Source organism: Parus major, chromosome 3 (assembly GCF_001522545.3).
Source record: "Parus major isolate Abel chromosome 3, Parus_major1.1, whole genome shotgun sequence".
Lineage (NCBI taxonomy): Eukaryota > Metazoa > Chordata > Aves > Passeriformes > Paridae > Parus > Parus major.
The window spans coordinates 101,535,343-101,553,109 of NC_031770.1; the positions used below are offsets into that span (position 1 = coordinate 101,535,343).

Below are 17,767 nucleotides of genomic sequence, written 5' to 3' on the forward strand. Positions count from 1 at the left end.
AGTGACAAATCTTAGTCTTTCAAATTCATTCAACCCTAAAATAGTATTTCCTTCTACCACAAAACTAGGAAAACTTCTAGGGCTCTTCTAAATCAAACTATTCACACTCATTTCTGTGCATTCTTAAGTGCTGTCATTATGAGGCTTAAATATTTATCATATCACAAACATGTACTCTCACATAACACTGAGACAAAATAAGAAGAAGCACTGACAAAAATGGAGGTCAATAACTTTGAGGCTTAGTCTATATAGCTCTTCTTTCAAAAGCTATTCATTTGACTTTATCTTACAATTAAATGAATAATCCTCTGGTGACCTTATTGATTATAAACACAACCAGAGATGGCCCCCATAGGTCAGGATGTCTAATGTGAAGATATAAAAGTCAGACAAGTGATTCATGGCCTCAGCAGTATCAACAATTTCCCTTGGTCATGATGACAAACAAGTGCCAAGATATGTCAGAAAAACACAAGATTTTTTAAGTGATGTGAGATTATACTGTTGTAGCATACAAGTGAAAAAAGTGCTTTTAAAATAAACTACAAACTGGACACATAAAGGTGAGATTACTATATGGTCCAAAACTTCAAATGAGGTATTTCTCAACCTGTTTATGTTGTCACTAAATATAGGAAGTCCCAAAGTTTACTGTACCAAATTTTTTATTATTTCAAACAAACTTCTGTACAAAAACATCAAAGCAGGCAAAGAAATCCTGTAACTTCAGCAAACAGCACATGACAACTCACAGAATGTTTTAAGGTTTACATTTTTATTATACAAGTGACAAATAGTTTTCCTCTGGGCTACTTAAAGATTTAAGACTTCATTGACAAAAAAATGCAGTTAAGCATATATTAACTTCAGTTACCAAAGCTCAACAGAATGGCCTGTCATCCACCTAATTTACCTAATGGGAAGTGACTATGAACAAAGCAGGATTTCCCTAACATACATTTTTAAATGTCCCCCCATTAAAAATGGAGCCTGTAAACAGTGGATTTACTACTGTGAAAAAAGTGTGGTCATTGCTTTCACAAAAATAAAAAGATCTAATGTGAGTGAGTTCTAACTCTCCAACAACAATATAGCAACCGCCTGCTGCAGCTGCAGAGGTGTGACATGAATGATGGATGACATCGTGGTGCTGTCCAGTATCAGGACATGCATGACATTGGCACCTGTGGTTTCTGATTGGGTCTAAGAAACCTCACAGGGGTTGCTCTGCTCAGAAACAAGCTCTCAAGTCAATCCCTACTCCAGAGAACTTGTGACATTAATATTTTTTAAGGACTGAGTTCAATGACACAGTTTGCCACAGTGCAGCCGAGTTCTAGCACACCAAATGCATCTTCAAAGTCTTATGGCAATGTTTTTAGAAGAGATTGCATGAAAATTCCAGTGAAAGCACACAAACCCTGATTTATCTATATGGGAATAAGCAAATACAAATCTGAATCTGTGCACAAGCACTGGAGTTTCCACACATACATGCAAGCAAAGTACACAAAATCAAACACATTTTCAGAACGTGACTTCTGCAAGAATATGTACAGCAACTGCAGACCACCCAGTAGACACACTTAACAGAGCATGAGCACTTTGCTGCTTTTGGCAAAGTATTTCTATTCCATTAACTGGAAAATCTACCAGAAACTCAGCAAGGAACTTAACTTCTTTAAGTATCACATCTCAAAAGTCAGTGAAGAGCAGCCAGCTGATAATTATTTTTGTGTTGACTCTGAATCATCTAATGAGTAACACTATCAGGAACTTAATAGAGCTCCTAAGAACAGATCAGCTCTTAAATTTAAACCATCTCTGGTCTGATGTGGCCGATTTGACATCAGGGAAGTTTGCTACAGAAGAGTGGACTAGTTTAGATCACCCAAAAATTATTTACTGGCTAGAGCTGTCTGGTAGTTAATGCTCACTGTGATATATTTACACTGACAAACTTTTTACACTGACAAACTTTTTCCAGTTAAGTCAAGGCATTAGTATTTTCCCTTTCCTTTCTAAATCTAATAAAATTATACAGAGTTTTCAAAATCTAACAGTGATCTTTAAGCATATTTTCTGTTTATTTATACTGCATCTGAAAAAGGATATGAATTTCCTCAGCTGTTGAAAGGTATGGGTTATACTGTAAAATTACCTGTTTGAAATACATTTTTGGTTGCCAGACAGCATATAATCCTTAAAATTAGGTGGATCTCCACTTATTACAGGAAAGATAATGCATTTTATGAGAGTGATGAACAGTCTGGTATTCTCCTATTCATACTAGTTTGACAAGATGTTAAAACTGACCAAAAAAACTGTGCACATGTTCTTTAAAACATACCAAATGAAGTTTGCTTTCTCTTATATTAACTTTCTTCTTTAAAGTTCCTTTTCTGTGGTACCTTTGACATTTCAGTTTGATTTCCATTTTCTCTTCACTATTACTTATCCGATAGAGGAGGTGTTTAAGGATTAAAATGCACAGATAAAGTGTCATAACTGAAGTATCTAAGTAAAAAAGTATTTTAACAGTCAAAAGATAAAGGCTAGAAAAAAAACTTAGGTTGCACTATATAAGTCAGTCAGGTTACAAAGAGATTCATATGTTTTAGCAGTGTGAAGAAAATGGTTATGTAAATACACACAAGTATTAACATCAAACTGTATTAAATTATGTAAACATACACATCTTCTGTGATCAATACAAACATCTACTTGTCTCTGGGTACTACTGCAGCATAGCTCGAATTTGTTTTGAAGTAGATTCATCATTCAGGTGTTTTGTAGTGAACCTAGAAATTACAAGTTAAAACAATAATTTATAAAATGAACAGGGATAGGAAAAGTCTGAACACTTAAGCCTGCTTCTGAAATCAGAACAGTTCAGTTACACAAAGGAGGAATTTACATGTTCCTCTACCGATCATCGGAATTTAACTATTAAGAAGCTGGTGCTCTTCATCTTCTAAATACCCTATTCAATAAATTATTGCTAGAAGGTGGAGAACTGTGGCTAAATCCTGTTTGGTATCTGTCTATGACAGTGTCATAATCTTGGGTCAAAATTATCTTTTATTTTTTCTTGTTAAAAGCTTCAAAAGAAGCAAAATCATGAAAAGACATAAGAAATATGGTAAACAGTAAAACCACTTAGGGAACTAGACTGATTTTTGGCATAATCTATGCCTTTAAGCAGTTTTCCTAAGTATTTTGAGAGGACTGAAGAGCTTCAGTGTGTTTTTTTCTGTTTAAACCCAAGCCTTCTCCACTGTTTATGCTAATAGGGAGACTTATTGTAACGTAAGTTTGAAATGCACTTGATACCTGTAGGATTTAACTCCAATTAATTCAAAAGACATGATAAGCAAATATGGAGGTGCAGTTCTCCCTCTGTCCAAGCCTTCAACAGCTAGAGAACTCAAAACAGCTCCGAAAACCTTGGTACTGACTCCCTTCTCAGCTTCAGAGAAGTGTCAGACCCTCATGTGTCTTCCTTCCCAAGACAGCACCTTAAACAGGATTGGGATTTAGGATGCTTAGCTTTTCTTGAAGCTGTATAATTTAGCAAGATTAAAAAAAAGAAAAGTCTTAGTAAGATGGAAAGGGAGAAGGGAAGTACTTAGTGTTTGAAAAATAGAAATCTGACAATTTCTAAATCGTTCTAGATGCTGGGGTATTTTGTATAGCAAATCTTAGCTAGGATGTACTGCTTAAAATATTAATAGTTATTGTTTATTCAAGTGAAATGAAATGAGAAGAATATTAAAAAACCTCAGGTGATGAAGGCAAACATGAGAGGATAATCTTATTAAATGAAACTTCTAAAGTGAAGAATCTTAAATAATAGATGGGGAGAAAAACAAAGAAATTTTCTAAGGCTGAATCACACATACCTGAGAGCATTCAGGAGTCCTTCCACAGAGTCAGGCGGTTGTTCCTTTAAAACTTTTATGCATCCCTTCATCTGGGAACAGAAGCATGCCACTATTGAACAATAATATATGAATTGCACTAGCTGAAAACAAGGAAAAATTTCACCATATACAGGCAAGTTTATTTTCTTACTGAGTGTTAATGTGGCTTTACATGACACAATAAAAGCATTACAACTTATTAAAAATTATCTCAAATTAAAAACTTAACTTTGGAGAAAACATCTACTTTCGTAAGCATTTGTAGAGAGTAAATTATGTGTCAAATGGCTATATTTTAACTTGTATACTGCTTCTCCAATTCCAAGTAAGAAATACAAAAATCAAAATCATCTGATATAATGTGAAAAAAAGAGATTGTGGGAGTTCCATGTCATTGCTGTTAACAACTATAAAAAGAGATGTTTAATCTTTGACTTCTATCTTTATGTTTGCATACAAGGAAGTAATTTTAAGTATTCAGTTTTTAGTTGCAAACCTAATCAGTGACAACTCATGATTTGTTTCATAACTAGTGGTTAAAAATTTAATCTAAGAAGTCCATGATGTTGATTTTAACTCCACACTTAATGAACATCTTTGTGGAGACTGTAAAAAACAGGCTGAAACTCTGTCCAAATTTACAGAAGGGGAAATGAAGCAGAGAAAGCAGGAATAGAATTCATTTGACCCATTGTACAGACTCCCCAGCTAGTCAAAAGAGAAGAAACAAGGAATTCTTCTAACCTATTCAGAATGTATCTTCATATGTAATGAATTATGCCCCAGAAGTACTTATTTCTTCCCACTGCTATGAAGACATCTAATCTAGCTATCCAGAAATCAGCCTAGATTAATTCCATCCTATTCAAAATGACAGATAAAGACACGGCTGAGTCAAGATCTGAATCCTTTAATTTTCCAAGTCACATTGGAGTGCTAAATCTACATGTCAGGATCTTCTTTGAAGCTGAAGAGCACCTCTGCCTTATTAAGGCAGCGGATGATGAAACAATTGAAGTCAGAGTCCATTTATGTGCCAGCAAAAAATTATTCAGAAAATGTAGCTCAGCATCCTGGACAGGGACCAGCCCAATGAACACTGTTCACTGCTCAGCTGGCTCATTTCTACCCGGAAGGTGTAACCAGCTTTGCAAATAGCAGATCAGATGACATTCTCAGGCTAACACCAGTGTTTTGAAGTGACACAGGTATTTTTCCCTAAACTGGAGAAACTCAAGTCTACATGCACATCACTCAGTACAGGTTTACATACCCAAGCAGATCTGATCAGACCAAGTCAAAGGGGACAAAAATTAAAACAATTCTTTTTAATTTCTGTGAGAACACCTAAAACAAGTAGGATAATGTTGGGGACTGGTTTCTGTTTCTTTCTCTGAGGGAATTTTCTCCCAAATGTGTTGCTAGGAGACAATAACGACCGGGTACTCAAGAGAGACAGAAGTTGTGCTGCTCAGGGGAGGGAGACAGCTCTCTTTTTACCTGGGGGTTTCTCTGGGAAGGGCAGCGATATCAGGAGATCTGGGCTGCGGAAAAGGGGTTGGGTGCAGCTCCTAGGTCTCTTGTGCCCTCGGAATTCAGAAGGGAAAGAGGCTGCGGTCGCTGTGGGGAGAATCCGTCACCATTGCAGGGTTCCATCTCCTGCTGCCTTTCTTCTATCGTCAGTGGGGCTCTGCTCGTAAAAGTGGCCGATGCACTGGGACCTTAGTAACACCCCACCTCACCAAACAGGACTCTTCGCCATCTGCCGGGGCGCCTCAGGGCAAACTCCGGGATGCCAAGCCCGCCTTTCCCCTGTCCTGCTCGGAGCCGGGCCGCTCCTCTGCCACTGCCCAGTTTTATTGTGGCACTGTTGCCCCGCAGCCCCGGCCTGTCGGGACGTCCCGCGGTTACACCTACAGCTACGGACTTTCTGACACAATTCTTCCACCACCCCGGGATTTTTGTTCATTTCTGCCTTTTCCATCGTGCTGCTCCCGAGAGTCCTGTTGGGGCAGCGGGATCGATGCCGCAGGGTTTGTACAGCAAAGCCTCTCTCCCATCCCTTCCCGTCGGGGCCGAGCCGCCATTACCGCGTGCTCCCCGGGCCCGCGCCACAGGGCGCGGCGGGATCACCGCACCTGCCCCGCCCACCGGGAGCAGCAGCGCCCCCTGGCGGCCGGGCCCGGAACTGCAGCGAGGGGGAACGCTCACAGTGCGGGGGGAGACTGTTCATCGGGATTTGTGCTCTGGTTTTCCCTTTCGTCAGTCATTGCTGCCACTGTTGTTGTTTGTTTGCCTTGGGAAGAGACTGTTCACTGGGTTTTGGGCTCTGGTTTTCCCTTTTTCAGTCATTGCTGCCACTGTTATTGTTTGTTTGCCTAGTTATACACATACATACTAGTAAAGAATTGTTATTCTTTTTCCCATATCTTTGCCTGAAATTCCCTTGATTTCAGTCATAATGATTCGGAGGGAGGGGATCATGTTCTCCATTCCAAGGGAGGTTCCCACCTTCCTTGCAGACACCTGTCTTTCAAACTAAGACAGATGTCTAAGCTAGGAGACTGTAATTAATAGCTTGAAGTACAGCCTTCAGTCTTGAAAGACTAAGGAAAGGGTAATATACTGTCCCTGAAATTCTCTCAAAATAGATTGAATAGCTGAAGTGAATAGTTTGGAGAAAATAATTGTTGACCATAGTAAAACAAACCCATCATCTCAAACATCAGGAGATTTTTTTTTTTAATGATAAAAAAGTCACTAAACTAATTCTGCAGACCAAGATTTGGGATCATGTATTCCTTTTTTAAAATTCAGTCATACATCTCCTGCCTCCCCTTTACATCTAGCTAACTTTCCTGTAAGATTACAGGGCTTTGGGATAAATGTGAGAAACAAAGTACAAAAAAGGTATTATTTGGTCCTATCAGAATTTCATTTGTGTTGCCTCTGTAGGCAAGAGACTGAACTACCAGTCATGAAATCTGCATTCAAGTCCCAGGCTCTATTTGCTTCATGACCTTGAACAAATCTATTCACTTCATTGTGACAAATCTTTCCGTCTGTAGAGAGTCAAAGAGGAGATGTGGCAAAATTCTGGTATCCACAGATGGAAAATGCTAATGAAGACCCGGTGTCATAGATGGCAATAATACATGTTTTTTTCTTTTCTTTTGAAGTAGGCTGTGTTGTAAAGGGAAACACTTGGCATCTTTTTCATTAATAACAGCTTATTTCTGCTGAAAAGAAGTGCTGCATGAGATGTAGGTTTGTAAAAAACATGTAGGGAAAAAAAAGAGTACTTTTTCCATGTGTGCTTGCAGTTTCTCAAATGGAAAAATCAAACTGATTTCTCTGTGACTGGCCATGCCAAAGATAAAACTGAGGGATCATTATCAACATTACAACAGCAACATTTCACTTCTGCTTCACTTCAGATCTCAAAGCAGAGACAACACTGAACATCTCCTTATTTACAAGAGAACTACTATGAAAAATGAGCATTTCAGCATTGAAAAATTACCTGATTTAAAAAAAAAATGATGACCACGGAACATATTCCAGGCTAGGTGTAATACTAAATTATTTTAGCCTAACTATACAGTTTTCAAGAAAGCAGAGCTAACCAAGAAAAATTATAATCTGTGCCTGGAAGAAAATGAAAAGAAAAAAAGCTGGTCCTTATTTTATTTTCAAACAAACTGATATATTAAAGCACACAGGTGAAGACAAATTCTAAATTTTGCCATTCAAAAGTAATTAAAATTATTTATACCGAGCCATAAGCTTGTGCTGAAAAAGAGCTGCAGACTAGTATTCTCAAACCTACAGAGTATTAAAGAAAGGCTTCTCTTACATCAATCTTTGATGTCTTTGAGAAAGCTCCCACAGGATGGACGTGATCATACAGGATAATAACTCCCACCATTACTCGCATGCAGAACATAAGGGTCTCTTCACTGGTGAATCTACTCCTGTACTCTCTGGAAAACAAAACAAAAGAAATAAACATTCTAGACCTTCTACTAGACAATTTTAAAAACCAGACTATGAGTGCACGCTATATGAACCAAAAGTGTATTTTAAGGTTGCAGAAGCACATTAGTAAGGCTTTATCTGTGAATTCCATAAGCCCATGCCAATTTAGAGGAATGGTACTCTAAGTTCCATAGAGAATTTAGGCTCTAAATTCTAATATAGAGAATTAATGTAAACCTCTTGTCATACCCATGCACAGTTGAGATCCTCAAAATGTAAGTGATAATGGATTCATAGAAAACTTCATGAAATATGATGGACACTGATCATACTTCATTTTAATCTCAGAAACATCACATGCTGGGACCTCAAAGGAAAGCTACTGTTTTTGCCTGAATTCCTACATTGGTATAGTTAAGTTCAGGGCTTCACCAAGGTGGACAGTAATAGTCATTGTGATCTCTCTCTCTCTCTCTGTATTGTAGTACCTCTCAGCCTACAATAGCTTCAACTTTTATTCTTCCACAGCATCATAACATGAACAAGCTACAGAAATTTTGATGTGAAAATGCTTGATTATCCCACAATTAGAATTAAATATCAGATAATCTTCTAGATGACTCACAACCTTTTTTCTCTACTTTTGCCAGAAAAAGAGCTGACTCATAAGGCTGCTTTTCAATTACTACTTCTATGATGTCTCAGGATTGTGAGATGAGTCCCAACCACACAGACACTTCTCCAGAATTTTCATGAACAAACTCAAACTCAGGAAGTCTACCCTTTACAGGGCTCCATGAACAAATGACTCATAGGCAGAAAGACTACCTTGATTCTATCTTGCATGTGTTTTCCAGTCAAAGAGACATCTAACCTAAAATCTGCTCCACTAAATGCATACCAAAATAATAATAACGAACCCCACTGGGTATTATTATCTATGCCAGCAGATACAAACACAACTGTACAACTGAATACATTTTTATGTACGAAAATTCATATGGCTGAATTTTTTCATATATAGAATAAGATGGTTGCATCCAAAAAAAGATCTGCTTAAATGACCCTTAAAATAGCCCCTGTGTATTTGCTAAAGAACTGATTGGAAGAGCCAAAATCTTACCCTCTGTGTGCTAATAATTGAGCAGCACGGGAAAGCAGGAGGCAGCAGTCAGCCTTTGGCTCTGGTTAGACAAGGAACAGACACTGAAGCCTGTGAGTGTATGAGATTATTACACTTGTATTTTAACCTTTTGTTGAAATGCAGACTGGCCATGTAAGCTCTCGCTAACAAAACTCAACACTTATTCATGAAAGATATCATAATGTGGTTAGAACAGGAGGCAAGGCTTTCTAATACCAGGTCATGCTTTGTATACAAAAGGAGTAACAACTTACGGCAAAGATACAGGAATTCACTTGGAAAAAAATGTGTTATCCCAAGTGGCTAATTAAAATACAAGTTCTGTCATACAAACCCCCAAGATTTAAGATAAAACTTACGGTGTTTCCAACATGACTTTACATACACTGGCCATAGTACTTAGACAGTCCGTTGTATTTTCAATTGGTAATGTTTTGTTCTGGTAGGGTAAGAAAAGAGCAGTGTTCAGTAAACTGTCTTGTAAAATTAAAATCAACAATGTGTTAGACCTTTCTCCCCCTTTACATACTTCTGATACAAAATGTGTTGTTGCGTTACTGAGGGTTTTCAGCATCGGTGTGGCTTCTGCATAGAACAGTGACATCCTATTGGCCATTTCATTGTTCACTTCATTCTCAATGTCTAGCTGATGAAAACAGGAGGAAAAATAGTCAGTAAAGCTCTTTAAAATCCTGCCAGCAGCAAGAAAAAGATGTAGTACATGTTCATGTCAGAAAGCAGATTGTTGCCTGAATAGTCCCCTCTAATCACTTCATCCAGACTGCTGATTAACTCTTGGTGTGAAAGACAGAACATGACATCTACTGAATCAAAGCAAAAACTTTACCACAAATGGCATAAATGCATCCTGATAAATAAATACCTCATTGTGTGCAGCACATCAGAGTTTATTTACTTACATGCATGTTGTTTATTCTGTTGCGACTTATTGTCCGCCTGTAATAACTGAAGTCATTCTGAATTGCTGGGTTTCTCATCTTCCAGAACACAAACAGGAAATAATCAGTTTTGGTTCAAAATACATGGCAAAAATCAACATGTATTGAAAGACTTTATTAACCTTAAGTTCATCAAAACGAAGAGTAAAATGTAAGATTTCCGCAAACTCTTTTGCTAGAGCTTGTTCCCGTTCCAGGTGCTGAGTTGGAGTGTAAGGAGGGCATGTCAAGGATTCCAGTAAACTCTGCAGGGCTTTCTCTGAATAAAAATCAGAAGCACAAATTGTAATCAGTCCACATAAAATTTTAACTAAAAATCTAAACATACTGCATTTGAAGGGAAGAAACACTCCAAACATGACAAGCCCTAACAGAAGTGTTTTTTCTTACTATTCTGAAGTGAGAAACATTAATTAAAGACACCTGTCTCTTCAGACTCCACCATTTTCTCTCCATTTTGCATCACTGAACTCTTTTCCATTTTTGTCACCCTTTATCTGGGATACCTATCAAAAATTCTAGAGGAACCATTTTTCTTACATTCAGATATTCAACACTTTCATCTTCCTCAACTGGCCATCAGATCAGTATAGAGATTATTCTGGAATTTCTGATACTAGAAGTGTAGTCTTAGGCACTTTTAGTAACAGAGATAGGAATATAAAGCTGTTTTCTACAGGCACAGCTTCTGTGTCTGTAATTGCTAGCATAACTCAAAAAGTGAAAAGACATAGACGATGTTGTAGAAGAATCCCCTTGCATAGGAGCCCTCTCACTTCATACATATATTTGCATTCCAGAGTCCTAATTCAAAGAGTAATTGCATCACCTTTTGTGTTTGTTGGGATGACAAAGTCAGTGTACAACACATCCAACTTCAGATTTTCACCCTGTGAGAGAGTTTATTGATACACTTTCCCCATTATCCCTTTTAAAATGGCTCAAAATATTATTGGCTTACACTCCTTTCCAAACAGCAAAGGAACCAAATTACAAAAAATAAATTGCCTTAGTCCAACGTGGACCACTGAAGTGCAGAAATGTGGTAGGAAACACAGAAAAATTTCAGTTTTATTGTGTTTTTTGCTTGCATGCTATTTAGGTAATATAGACAAATTAACAAACCATGAAATTAAGATTAAAGAGATACCTTGATAAATGCAATTGCAGTTAAATGTCTGTTGATATCAAACAGAAATAATATTAACTGCAAAACTCTTTAAAAGTTTGTGGGAAGACAAAACTTCCTCTTTCATTATATATAAAAAACCTTATTAAACAGATGTACTAAAACAGGGCTCACCTAATCTGAGTGAAAACTCATAAAAGCGCTTTAGCCTTACAACCAGGGGACAGACTGAATTCCATGCTTTTTCTTGCAGCTGGATATCATTGGGATTTTGTATTGCCTGAAATGAAAATATTACTGTAAAGACCTCTAATAAATGAATAAAAAGCAAGAGGCAGTTTGGAATTTTTCTACATTATTTTAAAAAGCATTGTAAAACATAGAAGAATTCAGAGAAATTACATTGCATATAATTCCAAAAAATACCATGCTTTTCACCCTCCCTCTCCCCCTGTAACTGATTTAGAATTATTCATTACAGTTAACCACTGATATAGAGAAATATGTTCTAGCATATTCTTTTAGGAGCTAAACTGTTGTAAAAGCATCAGGTATAACCTTTTGTGTGACTACTGGTTGTAAAAGTTGCCTATTTTTTCAGGTTTTAATGCTTTTGAAATCTTCAACATGTTGAGGTTTTTAAGTAACCAACAGCTCACACTAAGAGTATCTACAAATCTGATGCAGGAAAAGTTTTGGTCACCTGAGAAAAATTCTAAGTTACAGTTCAAAAGTGTACTTCAGGATCAGTTTTGCAGAATAAGATACCTCTAAATGGATATGAAGTTGTAATTTACTGTGGTTCATTATTCCACTTACACAGAAGAACAATTATCTGTATCATGTGTTTCTGACACCTGAGTATTACTTCTTCCATGTCCTCAAATTTGACTTCTTCCATAAGATACATAAAATAAGGTATATGAAATAGTGTTTCTTGAAGTGAAAAATAATAATTTATTATTAACAGAAAACCTGAAAGAGGTTCCAACAGCCATCATTTTATGATTTCAAATTAGAACTTTAAACTGAATGTTATGCATAATCTGTTTATAATTTATTTATAAACACAATTTTAAGGAGACTTTGAGTTTGTAGAATGTGCTTAGATAGAGAACAGAAGCAAGGAACACATTGAGTTTTGCCAGATTTTGCTTTTTAAGAACTGTCATTAACAAACATACATCTCTAATTTCTTGTCCAGCTCCTTTGTAAGCCTGAAGGTCTGCAAGCATGCTTTCAGAGTCCTGTAAAACTGCACTGATCTGGTTCCAGACCTCCCTTTCTCCATCCGTGGGCTGTGCATCTAAGAGAAAAGCAAAATGCATAAAGTCAAAAGGAAGCTGCAGTACAAATGGCAAAATTACTCAGTTCTATTTAACAATACCACATCCAGCTTGACTATGTGTAACTCCATTCTGATGTAGTTTTTTTCCAAATATACAATTATACTGCCATTCTGCTAACATCCAAGCTTCTGCTTTTTATAGCAAGGAAGAAAAAACAGTACAGTTTTTGTATGCTCTGGCTCATAATGCCTCTTCTCAAAATGCAGCATTTTAAAGAGCAGCAGTATCATAAAGCAATGTTATTAGAAAATAGGATAATGCATCAGTCCCTCCCTTTCATGAGCTCCATGGCTCAATTACAAAGAATTGCTCACTTTTCTTGCAGCTTAGGGATAAAATTAGGCCTTTCAATGGATGGAGCAGTGGGATATTGCTCCACTTGGATGTTCCTCCAGGCTTCCTTAAGCAGGGTAATTTATTTCTCCTTTTGTGGAACACAGATACAGTACTATTAAAAATACATTTTTTTCTCATCTATGTCAGGGATCATTCCTGCCACTACAATAAATCCAGCTCTGTCAGTAATCAGTTTTCAGGGTGTGAGTGACCTGTAGACCTTTACTGTTAGAGAAATGATGTTTGAAAGTAGATCAATTTTCCTATTCAAATCTCTTCCTATTGCATTTACACTGCAGTGTGACACCAGGGAGTGATGTTATCCCCAAAACACTGACACATTAGACAAGGTAGAGATCTTCTGTCTTCTTTTGCTTTAAAACATAAAGATGACAGGCACTGTCAAAGACTGGATGACCTACATATGGGATTGAAGTCTATACATGAAGGAACAATGATGTTGTCCCAGCAGATTTCTACAGAGACACAACTATTTTTTCCCCTTAGATTTGTATTAGCTTGTAAAGATAGAATGCTAATTTTTATGAAAGAAAAAAATTACATTTAAGTTGAATCTTAGAACTTAAAGACAATTTGTTTGAATTAAAAGCAATGAGGTAAGTTCAGCTCAAAACTCATCGATTAGGATGAGCTACTGTATTCATCTCCACATTAACAGACAAGAAACAGTAAAAATACTTTTTCTATTTCGTCATCTCACTGTCCTTAAGAAATCTGACAGAATTTTCTACCCATGTATCAGTATGGGATTCATTTACCCAGTTGCCATTAGAAACAAATTAACTGGTTCACACTAGAGTGTATGGAAAATAGGCATTCCCTCCACCATAATGTTTCAGGTTCAGATAATTTAAGTGTTTTAAATTATTGATGGACCTTGCATGAACAGGGCACAAATGGCTGAGACTTACATGTCTGTAGCTTCAAAGCAACTCTTCCCATATTCTTATGGCACCATGAGTCCCACAAGTCTGGGCACATAATACTGACTGGACTTCCCTTTTATTCTGGAAGTTTTCCTTTCTCTTATTTAAAAAGTGAAGTAAACATAAACTGGGCTTACTTAGCTGGGATTTATAGCCAACATATTTAATGTAACTAAAAAATTCTACTATCCTTCAAAAAGTGAGGGAAAGAAGCACTGAAGGGAAAAACTGTCCCCACAGGAAAATCCCATCTGGGACATTGCTGTTGAACTGACCCATCAGTAGCAATAAATTTCCAGTTCTAGTTCTTTCCTCAAGCTGCAAGAAATCTCAAGTACACACTATGAGGGGTTTGCTATCTTGTGACAAAGAAGCGAAACACAAACCCCTTCTTTCTTTAGCAAGGAAAGCAGTGATCCTGAGAAACAGTTACAATACCATACAACAACAGAGCAGGGGAAGGTAGGAGTCACATAAAAATCACTATTGTCATTTTAGTAGTTAAATAACTTAATAACATTTCAATGAATACCAACACAAAAGAGAATAACTTGTTAGTGCCATTCATGAATGTAAAATTTGCACGTGCAGGTCACCTGAAGCATCTTGTTTAACCTTGTTGGTCACTGTTGCCTTGAAACTTAAAGCCTTCTGATAATGTTTTCATAGTTTTACTTTCCCATGACAGTTCTATAAACATAAGTTGTTTATCACATTCCTTCTAAGAAACATCTTTTGATGGACGTTTCACATGACCAGTGTGCTTGGGAAGGTGGTAACTTAATTATCCAATCCCTGGTCATTGCTGGGAATCTATAAATACTGGAGTCAAAGAATAAAGTTTCCCCTTTCGTGTTCTGACACTGAGAGGTGTTTGTGTGAATCATTTTGTGTCCTTTAGTGACAGGTTACAAGATACTTCTATGCTAATTTTTAGAATTTATTTGTTTTAAAAGTACTAGTGCTTAAGGGGGATGCAAATGCTATGGAATGCGCAACAATTTGGAACTTCTTAAAGGCCTTCAGCAACACTCTTTACTGTTAATCCTTTTTAAAATTTCCCAATTCATCTTTTGGAAGTTTGTGGAAGGAGGAATGTTTGAAACTCACTGAGCTTTCTGTAGTACCCCAGGACCCAGGGAAGTAGGAACAAGAGACAGAGGTGTGTGAAAGAGGGAAAGAAAGGGAACTGAAGAAAGGCTCCAGAGCAACAAGCTTAGCTTGCATTTGCAGAAGCAGTTAAATTTCTGTTGGAAGTGTTTAGCTTAAAAGGAAAGGTAGGGAGGATGATTCAGGCTTTTTTTTAAAAAAAAAAAACCCATGCATTTATTTATGAAACAGAAGTTATGCAAAGACATGTTCTGATAAGCCATAGCCATGTTTCAAAAGGGATTTTACAAGAAGATCCTGCCAAAAATGATCAGCTAAAATAACCATAATGGATCACTTTGAAAACAATTTAATCTCACTGCTAACAACAACAATAATAAAAATAGCAACAACTAAAAGGAATCAAAACTTCTTCATGACAGATTTTGACTTTTAAAACTGGCTTGCTAGTCCAATGAAACTGAAGCTTGTTTCTCTGCCCTGAATTAAAAAATGCCAGTCCTGAATCACAGTGGAATCACTGGCTGGCCATGCTCACCTCTTATCCCCACACCACCAGAAAACCAGCACGTGCCTCAGGATCCTGAGCCCGTTTATAAATGAATCCACTTCCACTGACTGACCCCTGGTGAATACAAGCCCTCTCAGTAACAAGTTACCATAATGGCCAGACTCACTGCATTTCAAGGCTGAGTTTTTAGAATACTCATGATTAGCAGTCAGAGCATTCTGTCTTTAATAAGACAAAATAGAGAACCCTTTCACCTCCCTTTGGACAAATGCTTCTAATGTAAACCCTAAACCAAACAAGTACATGAATTCTGTATCAAATTAATGCAAGAGTCAGATGAGGCTTGAATCCCCCATATACAGATTCTACCAGCAAAATTTGAAAATTTTAGCCCTGGAGAGAACTACACTTCCACTGGCTCCATCAGAAATAACCAGGACATGGTAATTCATTCATCCCATGAACACATGCTCTCTTTCACATTTACACATGGTCCATGCCATGTTTTGGATGGAGCTTCAGTCTTAAAGAACAAGAGGAAGACCTGGACCCACTACAGTTCATCTGTGGATGCATTAAGCATTTCAGGTGAATAGTGGGGCATGAAAGTGGGGTCATCATTATTTTCTTAGTAGAATACCTGTCATTTGTTTGGAAGAAAACCTTCCTAACAGTATCTACCTCATCCCTCACCAAATGCGCATTAAAAAAAAAAACTATAGAAACTTCTAGGTAAGTAAAACATTAGTACTCATAGGACAAGACTAAATATAGAAAAGATGTGACGCCTTTACTAATACCAAATGAAGTGTAACAATATCTCAGTAATTAATTTTAATTGAATGAAATGAAGAAAGAACACTACTATGAACAATACTAAGAACAGTACTACATGAAGCACTTCCAACTCACACACATTTTCTGAACATGAAATGCAGACCAGAAGCTGAGAACTTTATTCCACCCTTAGGTGGTTAAGAAGATTCCCACTAAGGCTGGTTAGTTCTTCCATTTCAGTGAATGTAGAATCATATTTGTCATAAAAATACCATGCCCTTCTGGCCTCAACAGCATAGCAGAAGAAAGTGAGTTAAACAAGTGCTTTCAAAGGCTCTACTTTCAGCTAGTCTTGTTATGCCCATTGCTGAATGTGGTAAACAATTCCATCAGCCAGCAAGTTAGAGAGCAGTATACATATTTAACTGCACAATTCTAAAGTCCTATTTCAGATTTGTCACCATGACAATGATATTTTTCCATGCCAATCTGGGACAAAATTAAAAGGAAAACTCAGAAATGAGCAAAGGCATTATAACTACAGAAAGTAATGCACTTTAGAGGGTACCAGAACCTGCCACACTCCATACATTAAAGAACCCCCAATACTGGATAGAAACAGTACCCTACCCAGGCTACACAAGATTTTTAAATTTCATTCTTTTAAACTAGCTAGAATAAAGTGAAGCTCACTAAACTGTTAATACTGGCTCCAGGCAGGTTGCTGTGCCAGGGAGATCAGTGCCCAGCCTCAGCTCTGTGGAGGAGCAGGGGATGGAACTGCACCTCTCTGAGCTGCGGTCTCTGGCTCAGGGCACCCCACAGCTCGGGAATTGAGTGCAATCTCCCACAGGCTGGACCCAGATTATATTCCCAGCCTTGCTGCCTGTGCAACAAGGGTATTAATTAATAGCCTATTATGTGAAAAGTGGGCAGTTGCTCTGCTGCTAGACACATTCTAATAATAGACCCTTTTAATCGTACATGAATAATAACTGAAAATTTCATTAATCTTTCTGGGGATGTAGGGGAATCCTAGAAAATAAGATTCTTGGAGGGGATGAGAGGGATTTAATTAGGATCAAGTGAAATCCACCTAGCTAACTGTTCAAAAAAAAAAAAGCCTGCTCACATTAAGGTTAGAAACGTCTTACAAAAAGTATTTGTGGAGACGATGGGACTGTAGGTGTCACTTAAGGACATCTCCAAATAATCTCTAAGCTTTAGTCTTTTAGATTCAAAATAAATTGCTGCCTCAACTTGCAAATTATTTCCAAGAATTCATGTGGAATTATTTGTTTACATAGCCTGAAAAAGGCAGCAGTGATTTGACAATTGATTTTCTGCAAAAAAGAGTAATTTTAAGATAGTACAGAAACAGCTCAAATACCCAGAAGTGATTTATCTGCAACTAATTTAAATAAGGTCAACATTTAAAATACAGAACAGTTCTCAAAATGACAAAATCCATTTCAAGAGAACTTGCCATGAAATCCTGAAATCCACTGACTCTCAAGACTTGCCAGGCACTCACTTTTCCTAACATTATTTTCAAGCTAAGTGCTGAAAAGGAATTAAGGTAAATTAAGTGGTATATAATC

At 37.3% G+C, this 17,767-nt stretch overlaps 1 protein-coding gene across 7 annotated transcripts in view; it reads right to left on the minus strand.

Moving 5' to 3' along the window:
• Positions 1–650: 650 nt before the first annotated feature.
• Positions 651–17,767, minus strand: part of CYRIA (CYFIP related Rac1 interactor A) — a 56,138-nt gene continuing 39,021 nt past the window's right edge. For 5 of the 7 annotated variants that reach the window (XM_015621836.1, XM_015621833.3, XM_015621838.3 and 2 more), the window contains 9 exons: positions 12,321–12,442; positions 11,311–11,416; positions 10,130–10,266; positions 9,969–10,046; positions 9,578–9,694; positions 9,408–9,487; positions 7,783–7,909; positions 3,906–3,976; positions 2,415–2,804 (listed from right to left, as the gene is read on the minus strand). In XM_015621836.1, coding sequence (XP_015477322.1) covers positions 2,741–2,804; positions 3,906–3,976; positions 7,783–7,909; positions 9,408–9,487; positions 9,578–9,694; positions 9,969–10,046; positions 10,130–10,266; positions 11,311–11,416; positions 12,321–12,442 — 902 coding nt within the window. In that variant the 3' untranslated portion in view covers positions 2,415–2,740. Of the gene's footprint in view, positions 2,805–3,905; positions 3,997–7,782; positions 7,910–9,407; positions 9,488–9,577; positions 9,695–9,968; positions 10,047–10,129; positions 10,267–11,310; positions 11,417–12,320; positions 12,443–17,767 lie in introns of those variants that run through there. The other 2 variants (XM_015621832.3, XM_015621837.3) reach the window with 2 other exon arrangements.